Genomic DNA, 21,105 nt, shown 5'->3' with positions numbered 1-21,105 from the left:
GGCCACCGGAGGCCGTTGTTATACCACAGGGGTTAATAAACGTTATATCACATGCCCAATGGATTACAAGTCAATCTGCGCTTCACGAACATAAAAGACAGTTTATTGATTAGAGATGATGAAAAGAGATTCATTATGACTTTAGAATATAAAGTGTTAACAGAAATAAACAAGCTTGCAGGATTTTGAAACATTATCTTTTGGCTCTGTCAACACTGTCGACGGACAGTTTCATTTTTGCACACGACACTATCGTCACAAGCATGGCAGACGATATAACCGTGCAGGTGAATGGGTCTTTAGCGGACGATTTCGGGGATATTTTAGATGTGAACACTATCGCAAGAGCCAAGGTAGGAGTAAACGAGATCGTGATAAATATTCAACAACTTTTACAATCTTTCTGTCACATCGTTTTCAGTTTTAATTAAAGACGCATTGATTCATCCCATGAACAGGTGCTAGGTATGCAAGGCAGACGATCCAAACTCTCGCACCTTTCTGTAGCCAACAGGTGTAATATAAAGTGACGCGACTTGTAAGACGCTTGAGTGGACATTTCTCCATGGATACGACACTCACGGGGAGTTATTTGTCTCTCGACATTAAATTTACTGACGGTGATGGCAACTACAATTTGATGCTGAGTGCACGACCAGCACGTGCTACACTTTTCCCCCAAGTTGATATGACAACCCCCGATTCATTTCAGTCTCGCGTGTCTTTGGCATGTCAGTCAACATATATCAGTTTTAATAATATTGATATATGTTTGCGTGTGTGTTGTCAGTTATGTCATGTGGGTTGAATTTACCTTGCCGTTATCCCATCTTAAAGGCATATCATAATCAGCACCTACAATATGATTTTTACAAGAAAACCATTATTATTATTATTATTATTCCTGTTAAAAACTGTTGTCAGAGTATGATAAGACGTTCAAGCAGATTCGTTTCTTTTCCTTGAGAAGTGGCATAGCCCAGTAGTCAGAGTGTTTGCTTACAATATAATAAAGATGACCCATGTTTTATTCAAGAGAGAGTGAGTGTGGTTTTACGCCGCTTTTAGCAACATTCCAGCAATATCACGGCGGGGGACACCAAGAAATGGGCTTCACACATTGTACCCATGTCGGGAATCGAAACCCGGTTCTTCGGCATAACGAGCAAACGCTTTAACCACTAGGCCACCAGACCGCAGCCTTTTATTTAAGAAAATGACACATCTATCCTTTAGGGATGTTAGCCTTACTGTAATCTTACTGGAATATTACTAAAATCAAATTCACTCACAAGCTACTATTGTCTTAGTGGGCATGTGTTTCATGTGTTTGCTTGTCATGCAGAGGTCTCTTGGTGTCTGGGGAGATACAGCTGCAGCACCACTATCATGACATCACTAGGGGAAGAGTGAAGAGACTGAAATGTTAACACGTCCTTGCCATCCGTCAAAGTTGCCATTCTGACAACTGGACCTTATAAACAATCCAGTATTCTTCCTGATAATCTCTCTGGGTCTACACTTGGGTGACAATGGTTGTGACCCGTGAAGATCCAGGGTAGAATAGGTCTTCAGCAACTGTAAAAGTTGACTATGCTTGTCCTAAGTGGCGACTAACGGGATCGGGTGGTCAGGTTCGCTGACTTGGTTGAAGCATATCATCGATCCCAATTGCGTGGATTGATGCTCATGATATCAGTCACTGGATTGTCTAGTCCAGACTCGATTATTTACATACCGCCGTCATGTAGCTGGAATATTGCTGACTGGCATAACATAATTTTCAATCGCCCCCTAGTCTGTCATACAGACACTGAAAAAATATATCAAATGAAGCCCACGCAAGTCTATAATGTTTGGCAAGTCTCTGGTCTCCTTTTTATTATATTCTACAACTATATTTTAACAACTGTTTCTTTTCTGTAAAATATGTTCATTTCAGAGACAAGATATTAGTCTAGTCATCCCCTTACTCAATTCAATAATGAAAAGATCACCTTTTCAAATCTGCAATTGCAGGTCAGGTTTATGCACCCTAGTATATATTCAGAGATGGTCATTAAGTCGACTTTAACTCTAGAGCTGTTTGAGGTAAACGCAATGACAGTCTCAACAATAGTTTCAGTGTCCTTGTTAACATCTGAGAACATGTTCAAGTAACAAAGTGTCTAATGGTTTAAACAGGATGTATCCATCTGTTTGTCAGTGAAAGCATGTGATGTTGATCTACTACTGGGAGTGGGTACCACCAGGACATTGTGCATGTCAAACACTGTTGGATGTTCGGCCACATCGTTGTGTGGGTCACACTGACCCATCAAACAATTGTGTGACCTAGCTGATTAAGTGTATTATCGTACACAGAGAGAAAGAATATGTCCATATAATGTGTTAGTTTGATACCTGATGTGTGGGTGGTTATCAGTAAACATTTATCATAAGGGTGGTGGAGCAAGTACCTGTTAGTGTGGGTTCACAGGAGAATTTGAGTTTCAGTACATGTATTGACAAATCCATTCATAACTCACTCCCCAGTAGACTAAATAACAATAAACAGATAGCAGTGTATTCGGGGAAGAGATACAGATATATATTATTATCTAGTCAGGGTGTATTGGGAGAGGAGATACAGATGTATATTGTTATCTTGTCAGTGTATATTTGGGAGGGAGATACAGATGTATATTGGTATCTAGCCTTTGTGTATTGGGAAGGGAGGTGCAGATGTATATTGCTATTTAGCCATGGTGTTTTGGGAGAGAGATACAGGTGTATATTGTTATTTAGTCAGTGTGTATTGGGCAAGAGATACAGATGTATATTGGTATGTTGCCAGTGTATATTTGGGAGGGAGATACAGATGTATATTGGTATCTAGCCTTTGTGTATTGGTGAGGGAGATACAGATGTATATTATTATCTAGTCAAGGCGTATTTGGGAGGGAGATACAGATGTATATTATTATCTAGTCAAGGTGTATTTGGGAGGGAGATACAGATGTATATTATTATCTATTCAGGGTGTATTGGGAAGGGAGATACAGATGTATATTATTATCTAGTCAAGGTCTATTTGGGAAGGAGATACAGATGTTTACTGTTATCTTGTCTGGGTGAACTGGGGAGGGAAATACAGATGTATATTGTTATCTAGTCAGGGTGATGCAGATGTATGTTGCTATTTAGTCAGGGTATACTGGGGAGGGAGATACAGATGTGTGTTGTTATCTAGTCTGGGTGTATTTGGGAGGGAGATACAGATATATATTATTATCTAGTCTGGGTGAACTGGGGAGGGAAATACAGATGTATATTGTTTTCTAGTCAGGGTGATGCAGATGTATGTTGCTATTTAGTCAGGGTGTACTGGGGAGGGAGATACAGATGTATGTTACCCCGGTATCTAGTCAGGGTGTATTTGGGAGGGAGATACAGATGTATATTGTTATCTAGTCAGGGTGTATTTGGGAGGGAGATACAGATGCATATTTTTATCTAGGCAGGGTGTACTGGAGAGGGAGATTCAGATGTTTACAGTTATCTAGTCAGTGTGTATTTGAGAGAGAGATACAGAGGTATATTATTATCTAGTCAGGGTGTACTGGAGAGGGAGATTCAGATGTTTACAATTATCTAGTCAGTTTATATTTGGGAGGGAGATACAGATGTATGTTGTTATTTAGTCAGTATGTATTGGGCAGGAGATACAGATGTATATTGTTATCTTGTCAGTGTATATTTGGGAGGGAGATACAGATGTATATTGGTATCTAGCCTTTGTGTATTGGTGAGGGAGATACAGATGTATATTATTATCTAGTCAGGGTGTATTTGGGAGAGAGACACAGATGTATATTTCTATCTAGGCAGGGTGTACTGGAGAGGGAGATTCAGATGTTTACAATTATCTAGTCAGTGTATATTTGGGAGGGAGATACATATGTATATTGTTTTCTAGGCAGGCTGTACTGGAGAGGGAGATTCAGATAGTTACAGTTATCTAGTCTGTGTATATTTGGGAGGGAGATGTAGATGTATAGTGTTATTTAGTCTGTGTATATTGAGGAGGGAGATACAGATGTATGTTGTTATCTAATCAGGGTGTAGAAACAAAAGAGCCAACTCCATGAAGACATGTGTAATATGGGTGTGTAAGGCGGATATGAAATGTAATATGGGTGTGTAAGGTTGATATGGGGTGTAATATGACTGTGTAAGGTTGATATGGGTGTGATATGAAAAGTGCCATATAATACCCACAAAGTTAACGATCATCATTCATCAATCACAAGGCTGTCCCCAATACACGTGATAGAGATGGGTAATAACAGACTTGTATCAGCTTTAATAAATGCACACAGTCCTGGCAGTTCCATCACATTTAGGCACAAAATTGACCTCCACAAATTCTGAAAGCTATCAAATTGACCACGATGTCCAGGGATCTTCCTATATGTTTTGGCAGGATACTTTGAGATCAATACTGTGTCTTCTCCCAGTGAGGGAGGAAACTCACATGTACTGGGAATTAACCCTACGTATTTGGTGTCCTTTCTGTCACAGATTTAAACAATGATATAATACCACTTGACTATCAAATATCAATAGGCACTTTACTATCATACCATGATAAAGCAAACTTATTATTCATCAATTGGATGTTACTGGCCATCACAAAACAGGGCCAACCATACTGTTTAGTTGTTTTTCACACGTATGAGTAAGTAAGTGAGTGAGTATGGTTTTACACTGCTTTTGGCAATATTCCAGCAATATCATGGCTGGGGACACCAGAAATGGGCTTCACACATTGTACCCATGTCGGGAATCGAACCCAGGTCTTCGGTGTGGCGAACAAACACTTTAACCACTAGGCTACTGACCGCCCCTTCACAAGCATGAAGATAACATGATGTGTGCTATCGGTACAGCAGGAGACATTTAACCTTTTCGTGAACACCTGGTGTCATCACTGATTTTCAGTTACCCATTTATATAACTTCATTTTTCACTATTTTGGCTATTACGTCCTATTGAATCTTTTTCGGCAGACATTCAAGACTAATTATTCTCTGGTGTTCATGTTTTGAAGTTCTGTTTGAATCAATCATCGACCAACTTGTTGAGTAAGATCAAGAAATATTTAATAGCCTCACCACAAATTTGTTATGACTTGTTTTTGTTATCTCTTTTTTAACCCTCAATAAAGAGGCTTTATTTATTTGTTTAGTGCTGCTTGGCAGAAAATGATGGCTTGTAAAACACTGTTTATGAAAAAGTAGAATATTATGTTTCAAACAACTATTAAGACTTCAAATTATAAAAGATCAACACAGATCTGAAGAAATCTTGACAAAGCCTGTAAAACATGGTAAAGGTGAGAGCAGTTAAACTGAAACAATTTGCAGTGAATGTTACATAAATATGTGCAGGTGTTCTGAGCCACCGCAGTCAGCTTTTGTGTAGTGCTTCAGAGCATATCACGCTACTTTAAAAATATGTAGTTGATGTTAAGTCAGTTTGTGTTAGTGGAACTTGAGGATTGAATTCCAAAGTCTAGAGCTATCCCTGTTTGCACAGACAAGTCCTCCAAACAAGGATTTGCTTGACATGCTGTAACTAAATCTCTAATCAAACCTTGACAGGTTGATGGCAGACTCAGCCAATCTCCTTACCTGGAGGCTTGTAGATGAATTTATCCTGAAGTTGTAGAGAGGAGTGGTTTGTTATGACTTAAACTGTCATAAAGTTATTTTATCTTGACGTTTTCAATATATTTTATCTTGTATTTTCAGTAGTCTTCTTTTATTTTGTTGGTACTTAAAATCAATTTTAACCTGAGAGAAGGCAGTGGAGTTTGTAAAGAGATATTGCTTGCTCTTGACAAAAAAATTGGCAACTCATGATTAAAGAGGTAAATACACATGAAGTTATTCCTTGTGGATTTATTTGAATCCCAGTTCACCCTGATTCTGTTTCTGAGTTTCTGAGCACCTTACCCGAGCTCATGGGTTTCACCAAAGTGGTAAATGTCTAAGGCCTGCATCACTTCGGTCTTTCCTCCCACATCAAGCTCTCATGCCGTGATATAACTGGAATAGTGTTCAAAGCGGTGTTGTACCCATCCAACTCACTCACTCACTCACTCATTCACCCACCCGCCCACCCACTCACTCACTCACTCACTCACCCACCCACCCACCCACTCACTCACCAACCAACCCACCCACCCACCCACCCACTCACTCACTCACTCACTCACTCACTTGATAGTTTGAGAGTCTACAGATCGATATACTGATGAATTAGTACAGTGTAGCTTCTTAAGCAGTACGGGCGGTCGGGTAGCCTCGTGGTTAAAGCGTTCGCTCGTCACGCAGAAGACCGAGGTTCGATTCCCGACATGGGTACAATGTGTGAAGCCCATTTCTGGTGTCCCCCGCCCTGATATTGCTGGAATATTCCTAAAGCGGCGTAAAACCATACTCACTCACTCTTTAGCAGTTGGGTAAAAGTAACAGGATTCAAGATTGAATGAATGTATGTACAGTGGTGTCACTGCATATTATGAAACTATGATGTCATGGTGTTTAATTGGTTTCACAGACTTGAATTAATTGATACATTGTTACTTCTTCTGAACCAGTTAGGGGGGGCACAGCTGGTACATTTGGCACAGTCATCTAAGGCGCCATTATTCGCTGTCAGCACCATACCCTTGCTTGTGGGTTTCACCAAAGTAGTAAACGTCCGAGACCTGCATCACTTCAGGCTTTCCTCCCACATTAAGCTGACACGCTGTGATACTGGAACTCACTCAGTCACTTTAGGAGCAGGGGAAAAGTAAAGGGATGCAAGGTTGCATGAATGTGTGCACGGTGGTGTCTTTGCATGTTATGAAATATTTATGATGCTATGGTGTTTTTGTCATGTCTTGAGGTGATGTTTCTACAGCATTTGATTAACATCAAGGTCATAACAAAGACAGTCAGTTTATCTTGTTAATCTTAAAGAGTCAACTGTCAAGTGAGTTTGTCTTTCAGTCATAGTTCAATACAAAATTCTAAAATACCACACACTGATGATTGGAAATTTTGTTATTATAATGCTGTCAACGTTTTCTCATCTCTAAAAGTTATGTAATTGGAGTAATAAGTCTGTAGTATCTGCTACCAGGGCCCACTTGCACAAAGCGATCTTAGCGCTAAGATGACCGTAACTCCCATACTTTAACATAGGCTTACAATAGTTGTAGTGCTAAGATCGCTTTGTGCAAGTGGGCCCAGGTGTTTTGATACAAAGGCTAGGTCTTGAGTATTAGGAGCAGTTGAGTTACCTCCCTTGATGTGCTTTCCCCCTCCTGTGACTGCCTACTTTCAGTTGGGAGCAGGCAGTGAGAATTGTCAAATGAACGTCTGTTTTTAATTGTGTAACTAGCTTATTGAAACAATTCTAAATTGTCTATTCAAATAATATTTTTATATAATTATCAGATTTTTCTTTTGCTAATTGGAATTTCTGTTCTGAGACCTGTGCTAGATTTGAAAATGTTTGATATTGCTGTCATTTGAATGATCAAGAAGTGGTGAAAAGATTTACTGTCACATTTGAGACAATAATGCAGTATATGATACACTTAATTCTGTATCTGTGTGTGTGTGTGTGTGTGTGTGTGTGTGTGTGAGAGAGAGAGAGAATCTGTGTCTGTCTGTCCGTAATTCGTTTCCAGAGCATATCTTTAAAGCAGTGACAGATTTTTCATGATATATTTGATGTCAAAAGACACGAGGGTGAGATTTTATTTATCATCCAACATCATTCATGCAACTTTTTCAGTTTGTAGACAGTAATAAGCAGTGTCTTAAGTGTAAAAAGTATTGCTAACAACTTCAGAAGCAGAGCCATGAGTGATTTCATTTGATTGTGACATCATGGTAACCAATGACATCACAATGGTCTGCAAAACATTGTGATGCAATTTCATTGCAGCGATAGCTACAATGCTGTGGAAGCCTGTTTTGGGATGATAAATATGGAATACTAAACGAGCTCCCGTGTAATACCAATTTTATGAAACAAGTGAATAGTTGTGGTATCTGACGAGCGAAAGCGAGTCAGATACCACAACTATTCACGAGTTTCATAAAATTGGTTTTACGCGGGAGCGAGTTTAGTATTTTATTTATTACTTGTCATTTATAACATTTTTAGAATTATACTGTTCAGTATGAATAGGCTGACACCTACACGATCCACGGCATAGTCCAATTGAGTTTAACAGAATAATATTTCAAAACATGTCAAACGTTTAATTTAATACCATACAACGGTCCACCTTTAGAATTCACAAAATTATCGTAGGGCTAAGACTATCGCAACTCACATACTTTAACTTAGACTAACGACTGTCGTTGCGCTACAATACGATCGCCTTGTGGAGCGGGCCTTGCACCTCAAAGTTAACAATAACGTCACAATACCCAATGGCGTAATTTGTGGAATTTTGTTGCAAGATCCATCGGCGAAACAATGCCATGTGACGTCAGCCTAGCAGCAAGGTTGCTGGGGTCATCGAGTGTTCATAAGATCCTCTCAGTGATCTATCAACTCCACACGCAATGTCTTTGAATAAGCCAAGGGATGTTGAGAGCGTTCAATATTTGTTCGTGAAACGTGTCCCGAGAGTACATGAGCACACGTTTTGGTATTACACAATGTGTAATACAGCTGTATGTTTATTAAACGGGTCATCTCTTCATGGGCAAGTAATAAATAGAGAATCTCACCCGAGTGTCTTTTGATATCAAATATATCAACACGAGTTGATAAAAGTGGGGAAACTCCGAGGCTTCCGTGGTTTTTTTTCCACTTTTATCAACAAGTGTTGATATATTTGATATCAAAAGACACGAGGGTGGGATTTTATTTATCATCCAACATCATTCTTCCAACTTTTTCAGTTTGTAGAAATTACAATACATTCACATTTGTACTTCAAAACTGTGTATTATGAACAAAATACTGAGAGTGATGTGATGTTTCTAATTTCTAATTGAAATAAATGTCTATTTCTGACTCTTTTCTTCCATGATTTCCCAATTTGAGTTTTATATTTTAGGTACCCCTTGTGTCTATGTTTAAAACCAGCAAGGCAGAGTTAAGTTTAACTTCACATTCACAATAATGAACGCTCATCGTGCACAAAAAGAAGTTAATATTCTGACCCTTGTCTAGAATACTGATTAAAACAAGATTCTGCACCTTCTCAACTTGAACTGCTTAGCGGCCCTTTGGATTAGCCACAGGTTGGGTAATTTAATGAATTGCTCGCGATTTCACTCAACATTAGATAGCCTTGTGGTACTGATTCGCCTAGTGAAGTTTTCAAGTGAAGATATTTGGGTATATTGATTGACAATTGAGGATGAAAATATTGACTGCCCAAATGGCAGTTTGCTTAACTAACAGTTTCTTGGCTGGAGCATTTACCAGACATGTAATTCTAACAGAATTTGATGTTCAAGGTGTTTCTACATTAAACATAAGTTTGAAATAGAATTTTCCTCCTTGATGAATACCATACTTTACTTTTGCTTGGTCTCTTGGTGTATTTACAATGAAAGCAGTATTGACTATATTTCATTGATGAAATTTGATACTTTCGTATTTGAATTTCAGAAAATTATTGTTCATTTACACTGTAAGGAAACTTACTTCTGATTGTGTTGGGGGCGGTCGGGTAGCCTGGTGGTTAAAGCGTTCGGTCATCACGCCGAAGATCCGGGTTCGATTCCCGACATGGGTACAATGTGTGAAGTCCATTTCTGGTGTCCCCCGCCTTGATATTGCTGGAATATTGCTAAAAGCGGCGTAAAACCATACTCACTCACTCTGATTGTGTTGGCTGCAACAAATATTTGGCATAGGTAATGTTCACAAACATCATATTTAGATATGTGCAAATGGTTTCAAATCCTCACACTGCTATATTCTCTGGTAAGTTAAAAAAATGTAATGACCAAAAAAAGACATTCCCCAGATCCTTCCAGCCAATGAATAGGGAAAAGAAGCATAAAACAATAGAATATGGGATCATTGGTAAGGCTTCTGATACCTGATGGACGGTATGGGAAGAAGTATATTTGTTTATTATTTTAATAGTGCAGCACTCAACAGCATTACAGTTAGGTTGTGGCAGCATGTAAATAATTGACTGTGAACCAGCCAGCCCAGTTGATGGTATTATGTATGTCCTGTGCTCTCTTGGTAAGATGACACACAACAAAGTCACCAAGCCTAACCATCTGATCCGTATTGTTGCCTCTTACGACCAGAGGGGCGGTCGGGTAGCCTAGTGGTTAAAGCGTTTGCTTGTGACGCCGAAGACCCGGGTTCGATTTCTGATATGGGTACTATGTACGAAGCCCATTTCTGGTGTCCCCCGCCCTGATATTTCTGGAATATTGCTAAAAGCAGCGTAAAACCATACTCAGTCAGTCAGTCTTACGACCAGCACAGGTTGCTGTGGACCTAACCCGATAACCCTAATGGTGGGTAGAAGGATGTCACACTTTTCCCACACCCATGAAGATCCGGGTTAGAATTGGTCTTCAGCAACCCATGTTTGTCATGAGATGCAATTATTCTTGTTGTAAGAGGAAACTAACTAGATCGGGTGGTCGGGCTCTCTGACATGGTTGATGCATGTCATATCCCAATTGCATGGATTGATGCCAATCACTGCATTGCCTGGTCCAGACTTGATTATTTCAAGACCACTGTCATTTGGCTGGAATATTGCTGAGTTCAGCGTTAAGCAACAGACAAACACAGTTTATCCATACATGCCTACTGTTTCCTTTTTGAGAGACATTTATGTACATCTTTACAGAGCTCCAGATAAGCTTTTGATGTTGTGGGTATTTTACCCATGCATTTTAAAATCATTGGGTATCAGTAATTCTATCTGGGTATTCAAATTTTTGTTACCCACTAGTTTTTACACATGTGGGTATTTAAGTTAAATATTTAAAAACACTATTCATCTAGTCCCTGCAAACTGTTGTCGTGTGGGTCCGAGAGCTTTATAGGACTCAAAAATACTGCGATACTTCCACAAGAAAGAGTGATGGCAAATGATCATGATGTGAGTGTCATCGTGGAGTTTGGCAAGGTTGATGGAATGCCCGTTTATAATTTCAAAAAAAGTTGCTGATTTGCTAATCGAATACGCAGGGTTACTTCACAATATTTTGATGATACGCACAAGTTTTAATTTTGTAGCGTATCTGTAATGTTCGTTGCGCACTTGATACGCTTGGATGTTATATGACTGCGTATTTCTGCATTTCTGATGTGTATTTCACGCAGATACACAGCTTATCTGGAGCTCTGTCTTTATAATGATCGATCGTATGATGCTGATGTATAAGCATGAGGAAAACCCTGCTCTCAGATATGTCTACTCCTGGTTTGCGCTGTTATGACAATTGTGTTTTAACTATAGAAACCACTTTGTAAGCTGGTAAGGTGTAATATTTTCTCATGAAATTATTCTTTATTCTGTCTGAGTGATATTTCTGGACATAATTACTTGTTCTAGACGCTTTCATCTAAGTATTCTTGTTTTGACTGAATCATCAAAAGAGTTTATAATGGTTATGTGTAGATTGGCATCAGATTTCATTGTGTCTTGTCCCAAGGAAACAAACGTCAATATTTCTGATAGGCGAGTGTGTTTCCTGACAGGATTGTCTGGTGATTCTGTGCAGACATTCCAGATCACCTGTAGTCGATGATTAGCTACGCATTGAGAGTCACAAAGCATGCTGGGTAATCACAAGTCTGCATCATCGTTGCCAGAAACCATTGTTTCATACATGAATAAACTAGCTTCCTGAAAACTTGTTCAGTAGAGATTGGCGTATATTGCTTTGGCTTTGTGAATTATACATACAGCATGCAGCTGCAGTTTTAATGTGGCAATTTTGATCCATGCAAAACTGGGTTGATCATTTCATAGTCCATATCTTGCATGGCCTGTCTGTTGTGAGATCAATTAAAACTATTTCTGTCGGGGCAAGAATACTTCAAAATGGCCTGATTATCGTAAAAAGATACAGTTTGCGATGTCATCCAAATCTTTTCATTACCATTTAATGGAACGTGCAAAGAAATCTTTGACTTTTTGGGAAAGGCATGATTTGACGTCAATGGCAAAGTCATGAGATGGCCAATACATGTTGAATGAGATGAGGAATTATATTCAGTTTTATTTCCATATTCCAAACTCAACTGAAGCAAGTGTGGTATATTTCCAAATGCTTTGATTATCATTTTACATTCGATTGTTACAAAAGCTATGAACAATATAGTATTACTTTACATTTTGGCTCTGTAGCAGGGTACAATGTTTGAAACCCATTTCTGGTGTACCTGTCATGGTGTTGCCGGAATAATGCTGAAGGCAGTTTCAAACCCTTAACTAGCTGACTCAGCTGTGAGCGATACATGTATCATGATATAACATATATACTAAGTTTTCATATAATAATTAGATCCACATCAAGTGCTTTTATGAGTTATCATGGTGTAATATTTATACATCATTTCATATGATTATAATTTAGCAAGTAACACTTATCATTTTTATATAAAATGCATATATAAAATATAAGTAGTTTCAGTTATAGCTTTTTAGATAGATGCTAGCCTAAGGTAACGAGAACACATCTCCTAGACATACTATTCAATAAGACAAAAGTTATGTCTGCATAGTTTAATAGATTTAAAGCTTTTACATAAATACTATCCTAAGGTATCAAGATCCCATCTCCCAGACATAATATCCAATAAGACAAAAGATATGTCTACATAGTCTTATTGATTGCCTTGAACTATTATATTTTAGTAAATCTGTCATCACCTATATTAGAATAACATTCAGCAATTACTTCAATTTAGACTCATTAAGGATTAGCCCCCAAACAAGCTCATCAATAATGACATCATAATCTCTTTCAAAGCACCCAGTAAATATGTCACCAAGATTACTGCCAGTCCAACAGGATTAACAGGATTAAGTATTCCCCTCTGTCTAGCCATTCATTAACCATAAGGCACACCCCATCGTGTATCAACCAATCATATTCCTTTTTATTGTTCTAAGTTTTTTTAAATACACACAGAAGCAAAATGTTAAGCAGAAGGGGTTTGTCGCTCTAACCAAGTAGATCTCTCTCCCACAGCCCAGAGGGTTGTACCGAATCCATGGCACCCTCAGCTATATTCTAAGATATTGTAAATTGTTCATTGTTAATTGTTCTTGTAAATAAAATTGTGATTAGTCTCCTGTTACTCCGGCTCTTTTCTGACTAATTCCTCCAAGAAAACCAGCACGCCATTTGGAAGGTTTTGTTCATCCGAACAGAACCATAATACATGTATACAGCTACGTAGAAACTGGGGCTGGGATGAGTCTAAATTTACAGGGGGCACGGATGGCCCAGTCGTCTAAGGCTCCGCGATTCGCTGTGCAAAGTTGCGTCCCCTGGACACGCCAGAAACCTATGATTGTGGGTTCGAATCCCGGTTCGCCCCGATTATGTTTCTAGGTTTGTCAGCACCATACCCGTGCTCGTGGGTTTCACCGATGTGGTAAACGTCTGAGACCTGCATCACTTCGGGCTTTCCTCCCACTTTAAGCTGACACGCCATGATATAACTGGAATAATGTTAAAAGCAGCGTTAAACCCAACTCATTCACTCATTCACTCTAAATTTACAACCGGTTACCTGCCCCTTATTACTCAACCCTAACCTGTACCCACTGTAGGCCTTAAGATTTGGGTACAAGATGTCCAATTGGGAATTGTTTTACTGGAGCCCTAGCCAAAAAACAATTTAGATACACATATAAAACAATCTGATAATGCATACACTGAAATTAACTGAAGCTTTATCATTATTCAAGATATTAAAGTCAAAAGAATGCATGGAGTCAGAAAGAAATGCAAACATAAGAAACTTGAAGTGAAACCATGGAGTTTTATTGTGGTCATTAATCAATATATCATATCATGTGAGTAACCGCGTGTCCAGGTAGTCCTGTGGGTACCCCAGGTCCTACTCCGAAGCGCCCCCCCCCCCCGACCTAACTGATCCAAATGTGAATGCTCTTTGTAAAAACATCCTGATCAACAAGCTTCCATTTAAGTAATCACTTAGGGTATTGGGTAATTTCTTTGTGCATATCTAGACGAGTACAACCACAACGTACTTGAAATACTAAACCTTAGACAAACTCAGTGTTTGATAGCATTTGTGAAAATCCATGCTGTCGATTACAATTACACATTTACAAGGGGCCAATCCCCATTTAGTTGTCTTGTGAATACTGGAGTTCTCTTTGCTTCTTAAGCCACTTGGGGTGAAGTTTGTCAAAAGTTGCTTTGCTGGTCCTGAGATAAACATTGTTTGGCTGACAACCAAGAGATATTATGACATGTGAATATAAACATGACAACATGCTAATAAAAGTTGAACATGTTGAATTCCTGGTGGGAACTTGCACAACATTTGGGTAAAAATCAATAGATGCGATTGGATTGTGTCATTGTTGGACTTGTTGTAATAACTTTCTTATATTTCATTGGCGCACATTATACGCATTAATTGTCAGCTGGAATGAGCCGAACATGATAACCGTACAGCAGGTGGAAGATTGCTTCTTGAAATTGCACTGACTTTGGGTAATACATCATGAATTGCTACAGCACCCAATCAGCTTGCATTTGAATTTATTACATCACAGGGCAGTCATACCTAGTAGTAGTCATAAACCCTCGACACGTGTCATGAGGCTTCATGTCAATGTGGTTTCACATGGCACAACTTGTTCTCCATATACCTTCCACTACAGGGATTCCAGGCAGAATATGGCCCAGCCTTGTCTCTCTGTACGGATTCCAGGACAGAATATGTCCCATGCTTGTCTCCCCGTGGGAATTCCAGGGTAGAATATGTTACATGTTTGTCTGTCCATGGGAATTACAGGGTAGCATATATCCCATGCTTGTCTCCCTTTAGAGATTCCTGGACAGAATGTCCCATGCTTGTCTCTCTGTGGGGATTCCAGGGCAGAATATGCCCCATGCTTATCTTATGTGGGAATTCCAGGATAGAATATTTTACACGTTTGTCTGCCTGTGTGGATTCCAGGGTAGAATATATCCCATGCTTGTCTCCTCAAGGAGATTCCAGGGCAGAATATGTCTCTATCTCCCCATGGGGATTCAAAGGCATGATATGGCTCATGCCTCCTCGTGGGGATTCCACTGCAGAATATATCCCATGTTTGTGTCCCCATAGGGATTGAAGGGTAGAATATGTCCCTTGCTTGTCTTCCTGTGGGGATTCCAGGGCAAATGAAGTACCATGATTGTCTCTTCATGGGAATTGTTTCACAGAATAGGTCCCCAACACCATGCCGGTCTCCCTGTAGGGATTCTATAGTAGAATTGGTCCCCAACACCATGCCGGTCCCCCTGTAGGGATTCTATAGCAGAATAGGTCCCCAACACCATGCAGGTCTCCCTGTGGAAATTCTATAGCAGAATAGGTCCCAAATACCATGCCGGTCTCCCTGTAGGGATTCTATAGCAGAATAGGTCCCCAACACCATGCCGGTGTCCCTGTAGGAATTCTATAGCAGAATAGGTCCCCAACACCATGCCGGTCTCCCTGTGGGGATTCTATAGCAGAATAGTTCGCCAACACCATGCCGGTCTCCCTGTAGGGATTCTATAGCAGAATAGGTCGCCAACACCATGCCGGTGTCCCTGTAGGGATTCTATAGTAGAATTGGTCCTCAACACCATCCCGGTCTCCCTGTAGGGATTCTATAGCAGAAAAGGTCCCCAACACCATGCCGGTCCCCCTGTAGGGATTCTATAGCAGAATAGGTCGCCAACACCATGCCGGTGTCCCTGTAGGGATTCTATAGTAGAATTGGTCCTCAACACCATCCCGGTCTCCCTGTAGGAATTCTATAGCAGAATAGGTCCCCAACACCATCCCGGTCTCCCTGTAGGGATTCTATAGCAGAAAAGGTCCCCAACACCATGCCGGTCCCCCTGTAGGGATTCTATAGCAGAATAGGTCGCCAACACCATGCCGGTGTCCCTGTAGGGATTCTATAGCAGAAAAGGTCCCCAACACCATGCTGGTCTCCCTGTAGGAATTCTATAGCAGAATAGGTCCCCAACACCATCCCGGTCTCCCTGTAGGGATTCTATAGCAGAATAGGTCCCCAACACCATGCCGGTCTCCCTGTGGGAATTCTATAGCAGAATAGGTCTCCAACACCATGCAGGTGTCCCTGTAGGGATTCTATAGCAGAATAGGTCTCCAATACCATGCCGGTCTCCCTGTGGGAATTCTATAGCAGAATAGGTCCCCAACATCATGCCGGTCTCCCTGTAGGGGTTCTATAGCAGAATAGGTCCCAAATACCATACCGGTCTCCCTGTAGGGATTCTATAGCAGAATAGTTCGCCAACACCATGCCGGTCTCCCTGTGGGAATTCTATAGCAGAATAGGTCCCCAACACCATCCCGGTCTCCCTGTAGGGATTCTATAGCAGAAAAGGTCCCCAACACCATGCCGGTCCCCCTGTAGGGATTCTATAGCAGAATTGGTCCCCAACACCATGCCGGTCTACCTATGGGGATTCTTTGGCAGAATAGTTCCATGCTTGAACCCACTGAGGATTGTTGGTGAGGTCTATTGACTTGGATGATTGAGTGATTGTACCTCGGTACCTCAAAAGTGTTTGCCTGATTCAGCTCTCATAATACAACATTCAGTTACTCACTTTCTGAAACTTTGAAAGGGATAAACTTTAACATTTGTAGCTCACACTTGTTCTTTACATTTCTTGATTGGGCAGTCAGGTAGCCTAGTGGTTAAAGCATTTGCTCATCACGCCAAAGAACCGGGTTCGATTCCCAACATGGATACAATGTGTAACGCTCATTTCTGGTGTCCTCCACCATCATATTGCTGGAATATTGCTAAAAGCAGCGTAAAATCATACTCACTCACTCATTTCTTGAAAATATCCTTTTGGGGCCATGGTGACATGAAAAACATTTTATGGTTCAAACAAACTTGATGTGATAGATTTGATTACATTTCTATCTGCTTGAAGTATGAGAATACTTTTGTAAAATTCAATTTATCACAATGATTATATTGATATTTGTAACATTTTCAACTTCTTATTACATATTAATCGATAAATGGTATTTTGTATAAGATAAAGAATGTTTTTCATGGTAACTAATGATGAATGGCATGTCTTTCATTCATTTGTTACATTCGTCAGGCGCTAAGCAAACCAATTTTCACATGATGGACGAAAAAGTCAATAGAGAATGTAATCCTGGTTTATGGTTTTATCTGATTTACCGCAAACTGGCAGAACATGTCTGTGACTTCTCCGTCTTTAACCCATTAGCAATGGCATGCATCCCACACTTGGGACGTTTTCTGTTTCCCTGTTGATTTGTGCGCTTGAGTTATTTCAGTTATAAATGAAATTATGGCTTGCAAATTGTATTCTATTGTGGATTTAAATTCTTTCTGTGGTCTGTTGTTTTACAGACTGTTTCTCTCAAAGGCAATTTGGTGTTTAGGTTTTCTCCACCTTTCGTGGTGTAACCTGGAGTGAATTGGTGAGTGAGTATGGTTTTACACCGCTTTTAGCAATATTCCAGAAATATCACAGCCAGCGGGGGACACCAGAAATGGACTTCACTCAATGTACCCATGTCAGGAATCAAACCCAGATTTTCGGTGTGACGAGCGAACGCTTTAACCACTAGGCTACCCGACCGCCCCACAGTTAATCTGGAATATTGTCTTGATAACTGGTTGGGGGGAATAGACACAGCTAAGCCCTTCAAGGAATTATCCAGGGTTCTCAACTAAGTAATTTTGACAGGCAAATTTGGATTTTTTAAAGTTCTTAGTTTCCTAAATTCAGAGGTATTTGGACATTGTATTTCAACATTTTTATTTGCATTCAGTGCAATAATGTAAGGTATATGTTAATGCCTCTTCTTCTTCATTGGTCTTATCAGTGATAAACCTGTCACCTCTAGTAAAGTTCTGTAACTGTATTAACATGAATTGGGAAATATTAAATTCCATTTTGGGAACTTTCACTAACATTTCCTTAGGACTTGGGGCCAAATATCGGCCTCTGAGCAGGTGAAGATAAACAACCTCATTTAGTAATAGTCAACCCTTGAAGATTTGGGTGAGGATAGGTCTTCAGCAAGTCATGCTTGCCATAATAGGTGACTATGCTTGTTGTATGAGGTGACTAACGGGATCGGGTGGTCAGGCTCGCTGACTTGATTGATGCATGTCATCGATCCCAATTACGATGCTCATGATGTCAATCACTGGATTGTCTGGTCGAGACAACCATCATATAGCTGGAATACTGCTTAGTGTGGCGTTTAGCAACAAACAAACAATCAATCATACAGAGCCATGCACTGATGGACTTCCTGGGCAGGGATGTAAATTAGCACAGTTTTGTTGATGTTAAAGGTATCCAAAGGACAAGTCAAGTTTCAAACATTCTTGGGGGTATTGTTATATGTCATCTCTATTCATGCTGGTAGACATTCTTGGTTTACTTCCATCCCTACTATGAATAACTTGTGTCTTGTACCCATGTGTGCAATTAAAGATGTAATATCAGTCATTGGTTTGCCTGATCCAGACCTAAACCCTTTCAGCATTCGTCATGTGATGACAGAATACCGTTGTTTTGTGGACATACAAGATGTGGTTATTCATTCTCTTTCAATGTCAAGGTCAGATGATGATAGATTATGTGTTTGAGGTGAGTGAGTTACAATTTGAGGTCACCTTGTCAATATCCCTGCCCTATTATGATGATATGGAGAGTGAACTCTACAGTCTTTTGTGACTGAACTCATGCAGGTCATAGATTGTCATCACAGTGGTGAAACCCAGAAGTATGAAGCTGGCAGCCCAAGGATCATATTCGTAGTGAATCTGTGATCTGAAACCAATGATGAGTGGTTGCTGGAGCCTCCAGGACTGGCCAGTTGATCCTGGTGGCTCCGTCGGACCACTGGGACACTTGTGCCCTCTTTCTTGTGAACATCTTTGTGTCTGCATATGTTGCAGAGTTTGAGAGATAGCGTGTTTCTTGAAAGGGAACAGATCATGTCTAGTGTCAGTCTATGAATCATGAGGTATCGATCTTTGTATGAGCAACTGTGGATGTGACTTTCCTTTTGCATGTGAGTTATGACTGACCTTTAGAGATGGAATCAGGAGAACATGAAAAATGTTAACTTAGAAAAAAATTATCTTTGGAATTCTGAATTTCCCATGTGTATGAGATTGGATGTCCACATTTTGAAGTACTACGATTGGATTTGTGAAATAATTTTAGAAGTTTTTGATTTGATTATATTGACTTCTTAATGTAATATAAAATGGAGATAGGTATGGCTTATATTTGATGTGTGAATCATGTTTGTGATTAATGACCACAGACTGGAATTTGCGAGAGAGCATATGGTTTAGGTATGGCATTAAACTTCATGTTCTGAATATTGATATGTTCACAGTAGAGTGTACAGAGTTTGAAACAATAAAAGGGATTTTACACTAGCTTTTATTGAAAATATTATGATTTGATTATTGTTCCAAGAAATAACTAAGTTCCAGAACCAATCATTTATGATCAGGGTTGTGTTGGGTGGAATGGGCCAGAATAAGGGGAAATTACTAAAGTCAAGACAGATTAAGGGGAAGGTTGTAAAAAGCGCTTTGGTGAGTACTAAAAAAGTGATTAAATGCTTATTTGCTGCTTTCTTGATAATAAACTTCTTTTGGAATTCAGCATTATCAGGATTGGTTGGTTCGTTTGTTTGTTGTTTAATCCCACATTCAGCAATATTCCAGCTGTATGACAGCGGTCTGTAAATAATCGAGTCTGGACCAGACAATCCAGTGATTGATATCTTGAGCATCGATCCTCGCAATGTGGGATCGATGACATGCATCAACCAAGTCAATGAGCCTGACCACCCAATCCCGTTAGTTGCCTTTTACGACAAGCATAGTCTTCTTTTACAGCAAGCATAGGTTGCTGTAGACCTATTCTACCCCAGGTCTTCACGGGACGCATCATCAGGGGATACCAGAGCTCCAGATAAGCTGTGTTTCTGCGTAAAATACGCATCAGAAATATGCAGTGAAATAAAATTCAAGCGTATCAATACGCAACGAACATTACAGATACGCTACAAAAATAAAACTAGCATCATCAAAATATTGTGAAGTAACCCTGCGTATTCGATTAGCAAATCAAACTTATTTTGAAATTATATACGGACATTCCGTCAACCTTGCAGAACTCCATGATGACAGTTACATCATGATCATTTGCCGTCACACTTTCTTGTGGAAGTATCGCGGTATTTTTGAGTCCAATAAAGCTCTCGAACCCACACGACAACAGTTTGCAGGGACTAGTCTATATGAAGTGTTTTTAAATATTTAACTTAAATACCCACATGTGTAAAAACTAGTGGGTAACAAAAATTTAAATACCCAGATAGAATTACTGATACCCAATGATTTTAAAATGCATGGGTAAAATACCCACAACACCAAAAACCTATCTGGAGCTCTTGGATACTGATAATTCTGGATCAAAATATGTCCTAGCCTAGCTGCCCATGCTTGTAGCAAGAACAGACTAGTGAAGGTCAGGTATTTACAATGTGTGCTGACAGTGTGCCACCGTACCCAGACAGCATGGATCTTTGCTCATGCTCTCAACTAGGGATGGGTATTGGATGTTTAAAGTGTATCACAATATTTTACAATGCACAAGGCCGTATTGCCATACATATCACAATGTATTGTATAATTCAACATTTTTAATTCAGAAACAATCTGAACATTGAATTGAAGTTCATAAATGGCACAAAACAAGATACTGGAACAGCATTATGTTTACTCGTTCAATAAATGCACAAGTATGC

At 39.7% G+C, this 21,105-nt stretch overlaps 1 protein-coding gene across 2 annotated transcripts in view; it reads left to right on the top strand.

The window, feature by feature from the left end:
* Positions 1–250: 250 nt before the first annotated feature.
* LOC139441763 (four and a half LIM domains protein 2-like) overlaps positions 251–21,105 on the top strand; it is a 130,657-nt gene continuing 109,802 nt past the window's right edge. For both annotated transcript variants that reach the window (XM_071222546.1, XM_071222545.1), the window contains exon 1: positions 251–353. In XM_071222546.1, the coding sequence (XP_071078647.1) occupies positions 264–353 (90 nt within the window). In that variant the 5' untranslated portion in view covers positions 251–263. The remainder of the gene's footprint in view (positions 354–21,105) is intronic.

This window comes from Haliotis cracherodii, unplaced genomic scaffold, assembly GCF_022045235.1.
Source record: "Haliotis cracherodii isolate W230 unplaced genomic scaffold, xgHalCrac1.p SCAF_44, whole genome shotgun sequence".
Lineage (NCBI taxonomy): Eukaryota > Metazoa > Mollusca > Gastropoda > Lepetellida > Haliotidae > Haliotis > Haliotis cracherodii.
Note: the sequence above shows the minus strand (reverse complement) of the source record. Positions and strands in the feature narration are given on the sequence as shown.